Source organism: Oryx dammah, unplaced genomic scaffold, assembly GCF_014754425.2.
Source record: "Oryx dammah isolate SB20612 unplaced genomic scaffold, SCBI_Odam_1.1 HiC_scaffold_22, whole genome shotgun sequence".
Classification (NCBI taxonomy): Eukaryota; Metazoa; Chordata; class Mammalia; order Artiodactyla; family Bovidae; genus Oryx; species Oryx dammah.
Genome location: NW_024070206.1, coordinates 26,793,843 through 26,803,463, shown reverse-complemented (window position 1 = coordinate 26,803,463; position 9,621 = coordinate 26,793,843). Strand labels below are relative to the sequence as shown.

The following is a 9,621-nucleotide window of genomic DNA, read 5'->3' as shown; positions in this document are numbered from 1 at the left end:
TATCTCTGGGTACATGTGTGAGAGTCCTCAAACATCCCACTGAGGGCAAGCATAAGGGAGTTCCCTGGCCGTCCAGTGGCTGGGACTTGGCAAGTTCACTGCCTTGGGCCTGGACTTAATCCCTGGTCTGGGAACTAAGATCCTGCAAGCAGAGCAGCCAAAAAAAAAAAAAAAAAAAAAGAGGGCAAACATAAGATCCTTGAGGAAGGTGTTTCCTAACATCTCAGGCTAGCCTTTCTCAATTCCAACTCCCTTCAGCCAAGATAACTTATTATAAAATACAATTATTACATGGCATTTTATACTCCTGGTATCCTAAACTTTGAAACCATTTTATTTTTATATAATTATAATCTAAGATTAGTGGTTTTTTACCAATTAAGATGCTAGTGCTGTACCAAAAGGAAAAAAAAAAAAGGTATGTTCTTTAAAGAGAATCATCAAAATGAAACTGAAGTCCAAAAGGATTAAAACTATCATGATTTTCTGTGAAAAAAATTATTATAATTTTTTTTTTAAATGGACCCATTTTGACTGTTTCAAAATACACATAGACCTTTGGTATTTATTACACCAAGGAAGACCTACCCTATCACATGTGGCCTAAGCTGGTGACACATTGATATAATTCTGCTCATGTTCTTTGTACACGTGTTAAACAATCAAGGTGAAAATTCTGCTAGTATCAAAGATAGCCGAATGAAAAGAGGCAATTATAAGCAGCTGGAACCAGAAAAAAAAGAAAAGTGATATTCACCATCATTTTGCATTCAAGCTTGTTTTTCTGCAAGTACTTTTCTTACAAGTGGGTTGCATTACCACTAGATGGCAGTGCAGTGGCGTTTTGATGGTCTTTAAACTGCATGTCTATCACAACCAGGAAATGGGTTTGAAGACTCCCCTCAGCCTGGCTGAAGCTTAGAACTGAGACTCACGTTGGCTTTATTCACCCACCCATCCGTCCATCTATCCAACCATCCATTCATCCTACAAATATTCACTGCCTTTATTTATTTATTTTGTATAAAAGATTAGATTTATTGGTCTTTTTTGGGGAATTTGATGCATCATTGGTATATTACAACTGAGCCATTAATCTTGTGGCTTCATCAACATTAACTGGTACATTTTCATGACACTGCTGAGATATCAGTTGTTTCTGCAGAGGTTCAAGGGAAAGGCCTTTTGAGAAGTTTGCCAGTTCCTTCTGTCTATCTATAAAAGCTGTATTCACTCTGTTAACTTTTTCATCATTCATAATGTTTATCTTCTTAAGATTATTGGTAACTGGTTTTGCTTTATTTTTAATCTTAAAGCTCTTTTGACTGGCTATGTGGAATACATTCCTGGACTTCTGCCCTCTTAGTTTGTTCTTGGCCACTGTCTCTCACCAGGCCTCCGACACCCTGGTGTAGCCTCTCAGGTTCCAGGTGATGCCATCTGCCTATTCACTGCCTTTAAAAAGAACTCTTGATGGAACTTCCCTGGCAGTCCAGTGGTTAAGACTCTGTGCCTCAACTTCAGGGAGTATGGGTTCACCCCTGGTCCAGGAACTAAGATCCCACAAGCCACGGCCAAAAATATATAAATCTCTTAATATAGACACAGTTACGTTTAAAACAATATTACTAGAACCATGTTTTAAAATAACTGAATAACTGGTTGATTAATTGATTGATTGACAGATTGAAGGAGCCCATTAGAAAAGGAACAGATTGAAGTACAGTTACTGCACAATTGGTACAGAGGAACAAATCAAAATGTAAGCACTGGATGTTATAAAGCACAAGGGGTCAAGCATTAGATTTGACTCAAGGAGGGAGCCTTGAGAGCCATTTCTTGCACTCAGAAACCCCAAATAATTCAAGGTCAAAACTTTGGAACCAGAGGAAGTGAATCATGATCAGAGTCAGGATAAGCTGGTGTTGATGAGATTTGGCCACTTTTATTTGTGAACTCAGGCAATTTTATAAAGGTGTCACCCTGTTAATTGCTGACAGAGGCAGTTTGGTACCAAGTTTACCAATTTTTAACTGTTACTATTTTTCTTGCACAGGCTTCCCCTGTGTTTCAGAGGTAAAGAATCTACCTGCAATGCAGGAGGCACAGGTTCAGTCTTTGGATTGGGAAGATCCCCTGGAGAAGGAAATGGTAACCCACTCCAGTGTTCCTGCCAGGAAAATTCCATGAACAGAGGAGCCTTGTGGGCTATAGTCCTTGTGATCGCAAAAAGGACATGACTGAGCAACTGAACACACACATATTTTTCTTTCACACTATCAAAGGGATTTGCTTACATATTTGCCACTTATATACTTCATTCCAGTCCTATTTTTACTAGCTTAAACCTCACCTACATCTGGCAGGAGATTTCTCTTCTCTACTAAGTCTTACTTTGTGTAACTACTCCAAAACTAACGTGAGAAGTGTGTCTTCCAATTCAACTTCCATAGTTCAAACTGCCTTTTTCAAACACACCAAAAAGGGAAGCATTTGGTGTCTTCTAGTGGTCCAAATTGTGATTTTATTTTGTATTTATTTTGTTCTTTGATATAGAGAGAATAGCATAAATTAGAGAATAGCTTTGCCTGGTGGCTGAGACGGTAACGCGTCTGCCTACAATGCGGGAGACCCGGGTTCGATCCCTGGGTCAGGAAGATCCTCTGGAGAAGGAAATGGCAGTGCACTCCAGTACTCTTGCCTGGAAAATCCCATGGACGGAGGAGCATGGTAGGCTACAGTCCATGGGTCGCAAAGAGTCGGACACAACTGAGCGACTTCACTTTCACTTTTGCCTTCTAAAACAATGGGCTTTAAACTTTCTAAAAACTGACCTTCAATCAGAAATACATTTTATTACACAGCTGTGCCAATCCCTGGCCTTTTCCCTCTCAAATCCGTTTCCTATTCTTCCTCTTCTGTGTCTCAGGGTTGCTAATCCCAACAGGCTATGTTTCTGAGGCTCCCAGCTTATGTATGTACTTCTGGCTGGGTCCGATCCATGGTCAGCCCTGCTATGACACTGGAGGGTGGGAGGAATGAAAAAGCAAAGAAGATTCTCCCCATCTTCCCCTGCCTGGAGTGCATCTTTGACAGATGTTCCAGTTCTGGCCAAATCAGCCTCCTGTGACTTCAGCTTCTTCTGCATAATCCCAGCTCCAGGGTCTATCAACACTGCCCCCTCCCTGGATCCCTGAGTATTATGGTTTCTGCCACTGCTGATCTCTGAGTTGCCTCACCTTCTTCTGTTTCACTTCTCATTTTTTTCATCACTTGTGTAACCTGTTTCTTGTATTAAATTCCCTCTATTTTGACAATGGTTTATATATATATATATATATATATATATATATATATATATATATATATAATTTTGTGGTGCGAGGGCTTCTCATTCCAGGGGCTTCTCTTACTGCAGAGCATGGACCCTGGAGCATGTGGGCTTCCGTAGCTATGGCTCCCAGACTCTAGAGCACAGGCTCAATACTTGTGGCGCTTGGGCTTAGTTGCTCTGAGGCATGTGGGATCTTCCCAGACCAGGGATTGAACCTGGATCTCCTGCATGGGCAGGCAATTCCTCCTCAGGGAAGCCCCTGACAATCGTTTCTGTTTTTCTGATACATTAATTTCCTGAAGCAAATGTTTTGTTAACAGTTTTCCTTTTTTGACACCTTGTGCATTCGTTCTGATATTTCCTATTCTATCTCATTTTTATAAAATGCCAGCCACAGCCTCAAAACTGAGTCCACAATTCACTGATGGGTTACATCTCACCAGAGGAGATTTGAAAGTTGCATTTGAGACTGTATTTATTCATTTATTGTTTAAAGGTGGGTTTACTGAATTATAACTTGTGCACAGTAAATTCACCTTTTTAGGTGCATAAAATAAGAATTTTTGACAAATATTTACAGAATATTTGCATCTCCCCTCAAAGTTCCCTGCTCTCTTTTGCAGTTAACTCATCCCTCCATCCCTAATCCCTATTAACCACTGATGGGTTTTCGTGGGTTCTTCTTTTTTGGGGGGTTTATTGTTTTATCTTTTTCAGAAAATCATATAAATAGAATTATACAATATGGGATCTTCTGAATCTAGTTTCTTTCACTTAGTATAATGCTTTTTACACACAGAATTCACATCTGTTCTTTATCTATATTGCTGAGTGATAGTCTATTATCATGTTAAATCTTAGAGACTTTTTTGAGGTCCAAAATGTATATTTTACTTTTGCTATTTGTTTTGTAAGCTATCAGTCCTGTACAAAACCTTTCAGAGGTCATAACTGCTCGGCCCAGTGATTGAAGCCATGGAGGTGGGAGCTCGCCACGGAACAAACTCAACAATGCCCACGTTCAAAGGCAAGAGAGTAAACAGCCTGGACTTTGGAGCTTTACTCTCTGGAGTTCTGCATCCAACTTTTGCTTCCTCTTGATCTGGAGCAAACTGCTTAACATCCCTTAAGTTATAGTTTCCTCATCTGTAAAATCAGATGATAAGAATGGCACATGTTTCCCTGAATTATTGGCCACCTACTCAGATGGTAAAGAATCCACCTGCAGTGTGGGAGACCTGGGTTTGATCCCTGGGTTGGGGAGATCCTCTGGAGGAGGGCATGGCAACCCACTCCACTATTCTTGCCTGGAGAATCCCCATGGACAGAGGAGCCTAGAGGGCTACAGTCCATGGGGTCGCAAAGACTTGAACATGTCTGACCAACTAAGCACACATTGTGAGGATAAAATGAGATAAAATGTATAAAAATATTTGGTACATTGACTGGCCACAAAATACTCAGTAAATTAGCACATGTGCTATGAAAGCTGGTATGATTGTAGCCAGCCTAAAAGGCCAGGAGGAATAACTTTCTCCAAGACTAAACCAGTCCCTTTAAGCATCTATTGCTCACTTCTGAGTGCCTGGGAGCAGTATCACTACCAACCAAGGAGGAGAAAATGCCTGACTCAGTCCATGAGGTCAGGAATACATGTCTGTGAAACCCAAATGTGGACTTCTTTACTCTGGCACCTCACATCATTAAGTTAGATGATCAGTTCAGTTTAGTTTAGTCGCTCAGTCATGTCCGACTCTTTGTGACCCCATGGACTACAGCACGCCAGGCCTCCCTGTCCATCACCAACTCCCGGGGTTTATTCAAACTCATGTCCACTGAGTCGGTGATGCTATCCAATCATCTCATCTTCTGTCACCCCCTTCTCCTCTCACCTTCAATCTTTCCCAGCATCAGGGTCTTTTCAAATGAGTCAGTTCTTTGCATCAGGTGGCCAAAAAATTGGAACTTCAGCTTCAGCATCAGTCCTTCCAATGAATATTCAGGGCTGATTTCCTTTAGGATGGACTGGTTGGATCTCCTTGCTGTCTCAGGGACTCTCAAGAGTCTTCTCCAACACCAGAGTTCAAAAGCATCAATTCTTCGGCCCTCAGCTTTCTTTATAGTCCAAATCTCACATCCACACATGACTACTGGAAAAATCATAGCCTTGACTAGACGGACCTTTTTTGGCAAAGTAATATCTCTGCTTTTTTAATATGCTATCTAGGTTGGTCATAATTTTTCTTCCAAGGAGCAAGCATCTCTTAATTTCATGGCTACAGTCACCATCTGCAGTGATTTTGGAGCCCCCCAAAATAAAGTCTGTCACTGTTTCCATTGTTTCCCCATCTATTTGCAATGAGATGATACGAGACGCCATGATCTTCATTTTCTGAATGTTGAGTTTTAAGCCAACTTTTTCACTCTCCTCTTTCACTTTCATCAAGAGGCTCTTTAGTTCTTCTTCACTTTCTGCTATAAGTGTGGTGTCATCTGCATATCTGAAGTTATTGATATTTCTCCTGGCAATCTTGATTCCAGCTTGTGCCTCATCCAGTCCAGCATTTTGCATGATGTACTCTGAATATAAATTAAATAAGCAGGGTGACAGTATACAGCATTGACATACTCCTTTCCCGATTTGGAACCAGTCTGTTTTTCCATGTCCAGTTCTAACTGTTGCTTCCTGACCTGCATACAGATTTCTCAAGAGGCAGGTTAGGTGGTCTGGTATTCCCATCTCTTTCAGAATTTTCCACAGTTTGTTGTGATCGACACAGTCAAAGGCTTTGGCATAGTCAATAAAACAGAAGTAGATGTTTTTCTGGAACTCTCTTGCTTTTTCCATGATCCAGCGGGTGTTGGCAATTTGATCTCTGGTTCCTCTGCCTTTTCTAAAACCAGCTTGAACATCTGGAAGTTCACAGTTCACATACTGTTGAAGCCTGTCTTGGATAATTTTGAGCATTACTTTGCTAGCGTGTGAGATGAACGCAATTGTGCAGTAGTTTGAGCATTCTTTGGTATTGCCTTTCTTTGGGTATGGAATGAAAACGGACCTTTTCCAGTCCTGTGGCCACTGCTGAGTTTTCCAACTGTGCTGGCATGCTGAGTGCAGCATTTTCACAGCATCATCTTTTAGGATTTGAAATACTGGACTCTAAATCAACAGATATGAGGTCTTTATGATCTCTTCAGTTCATATGACTTTGAATCTCTGATGCATGTCTTGAAAAGATACAGGCAGCACGGTGCAATAGGTTTAAAGCCGAACATGCTTGGATTTAAAGCCAAACACTTTGGTACCAGCTTGCACTTTGCCACTTTTTACTGATGTGACCTTGAGAAAGTTACTTAGCATTTCTGTGCCCCACCTTCTTCATCTGTAAATGAATATGTGACTATTTCCCATAAGTGTTCCTGAATCAATTGTCACTTGCTATGCTTTCAAATTGAACATTTCATTATCTTATATAGAAAATACATTTTATTTTTCAAATGTGGCCATTCATAGTAGAATTATATGAACTCTCTGTGATATGATGACTACATTGATTATTTCTGTGAAAGTATTTGTTATTGCTTCTGTAATAAAGACTGTGTTTAGAAAAAACTGTTCCACCTGACCCCTGAATGCCTGTGCTTAATACTCACCAGGCATGCACATTCTAACAGCCTTTGTGTTGGTATAATGGGCCAGCAAATTCTTTTTTCTGCTGGGGATTCGATCATATCCTACAAACAAAGACAGATTGTTTTGAGTTAGTGTCTGTTGGCAAGGATGTTCCATTGTTAAATTACTTTATGTGTGAGTTTTGATCAACTTGAGCCTATTTACCTTACAAATTACATTTCTCTACAGAATAAAATTTTTCTTTATGAATTAGATAAACTAGCTTATTAATGTATTTCTATTATACTAAACTCAAACAGTGCCTAACCCAATAAGGTTGTAACTTGTGTCAAGAAAGAACAAGCCACAGATTCACATGCAGTTACTGGATATTGCCTTTACTATTTTTCATTTCCATCTGTCAACTAAGTAGTTCATGCAATGCTGGTGTTTCAAAATGTTCTGTTGGACCCTTGTACATAATTACCACCCACATAGATGAGAATGCAACTACTAAGTCAAGAAAGACGATGGAAAGGAAAGAAAGGAGCTGATGGTGGCTGTGATATCACAAACAGAGTGCAGCTAACCTCAAGGAAATTTAAAGACAGAAATAATTTTAAGTCCAGTGGGCTGGAATGTAGGATTCTTGAACTTCTCCAGTTATATACCTTTTCTCAGATTTAAAGAGCAGATCTTCTAATAAAATTTGAGCTGGACTTCATTATGAGTCAAAGCATAGTAAGTAAATTAACTGTTCCTCGTGAGTCTCGGAAGCAATCTTCCACCACGTATCACTGGTAGCGGCCCCTAAATTATAGATCCTAAGTTTGATCCGTGACTGGTATTAGCATCATGATTTCTAAAATTCTGTTTAAATATTGTTTTAATGTGATGTAGTCAGTCACTTCTACTGTCATGAAATTCACAGACCAAATATCTCAAGTTAGCAATTGTTCGTGGAGATGACTACTAATTATAGTGACTCTTCATTTATTTTGAATTCATCTCTGTTGCCCTTTGATCTTCCTTAACATTCCAACCCTCAGCCTCCTTCTAAATATTTTTTTTAGTCTTTACTTTTTCCTCCATACTTTTAAGTTTCTCTTCATTCCTCCTAAATTATAAATTCTCAAACTGAAGGAATTAAAATAGGATTCCTGGTAATATACTCTAATGTTATCTTAATACTTTTATTACATACTCGAGGCTCTGTGAAAAACATGTTTCCTTTCCTTCTAACACAAGCTCATATGCTTTGATTACTAATGCCTGAGCCACCCCTCCCTGGTGATAACATAGCTCAGATCATCTTTCTAGTGTGTTGAGGAGGCTGTCATGTGGAATGGAATCAAAGCCTCAAAGAGAAAATTATATTGACTTGCTTTCCCATACAAGACCCAGAAGGAAATTAAACTGCTTTCATGTGGCTTGTATGCAGAAGCGCTTTGGCATAATATGCTATGTTGCCAATATATTTCCCTCTTTTGCATGTGAATACAAATAAAAATCTTCCTGGGAAGATAGGCAAGTTTTGAAACAAACAAAAAAAAGAACAGACTTCCAACTTTTAAACAGTGCATTCACCTTGCAGAATTTTTGTAAGGCCAGAAATAATTTGGCCAAATCTTATTGAGGATGTGTAGAAAAGCAGTCTCCAAAACTTAACACAAAAGCTTTTCATTTAACATAAATGCTTTTCATCTTTCAGATGATGACTTGAGAAATACAGCACCACGCTGAGAAAGATGTCTCATGGCTGAGGTTTTAAAAATGTTGTGTTGTGGGAAAGTGGTATAGAAATTTTGGAACACCATTAGAAGGGCTGAAGCTGAAGCTCTAATACTTTGGCCACCCGATGCAAAGAGCCAATTCATTGGAAAAGACCCTGATGTTGGGAAAGATTGAGGATAGGAGGATAAGGGAACAACAGAGGATAAGATGGTTGGATGGTATCACTGACTCAACAGACATGAGTTTGAGCAAGCTCCAGGAGATGGTGAAGGACAGGGAAGCTTGGTGTGCTGCAGTCCATGGGGTTGCACTTAGTAATTGAACAACAAGAAGGCATTAAAAAAAAAAAAATTAGTGTAACCTAGGCCTGGGGATGAGGAAGGAAAGCAAAATCCCAGCCCCAATATCAGATTCACTAAGTTAGGGTAAATAAATTTTGAAAAAGCAAAAAAATAAAAATAAAATAAATGTAAGGCATTATCACTAATGTAAGATTTCAAGATTATTACTAACGCGAATGGGGCTTCTCAGGTGGCGCTAGTGGTAAAGAGCCCTCCTGCCAAGGCAGGAGACGTGAGATGCGGATTCAATCTCTGGGTCCGGAAGATTTCCCCTGGAGGAGCGCATGGCAACCCACTCCAGTATTCTTGCCTGGAGAATCCCATGGACGGAGGAGACTGGTAGGCTACAGTCCATGGGGTCTCGAAGAGTCGGACACGACTGACTTCATTTTCCCTTTTCACTTTCATGCATTGGAGAAGGAAATGGCAACCCACTCCAGTATTCTTGCCTGGAGAATCCCAGGGACAAAGGAGCCTGGTGGGCTGCCGTCTATGGGGTCGCACAGAGTCAGACACGACTAAAGCGACTTCCAGCAGCAGCAGCAGCAGCAGCAGCAGCAGCAGCAGCAGCAGCAGCAGCAGCAGCAGCAGCAGCAGCA

General features: G+C 40.3%; 1 protein-coding gene across 1 annotated transcript in view; it reads right to left on the bottom strand.

Moving 5' to 3' along the window:
• Window positions 1-1,024: 1,024 nt before the first annotated feature.
• Window positions 1,025-9,621, bottom strand: part of LOC120880832 (ribosomal biogenesis factor-like) — a 16,430-nt gene continuing 7,833 nt past the window's right edge. Inside the window, exons 2-3 of the mRNA XM_040264236.1 lie at window positions 6,989-7,069; window positions 1,025-1,386 (exon numbers count right to left, since the gene is read on the bottom strand). Of these exons, the coding sequence (XP_040120170.1) occupies window positions 1,079-1,386; window positions 6,989-7,069 (389 nt within the window). The 3' untranslated portion in view covers window positions 1,025-1,078. The remainder of the gene's footprint in view (window positions 1,387-6,988; window positions 7,070-9,621) is intronic.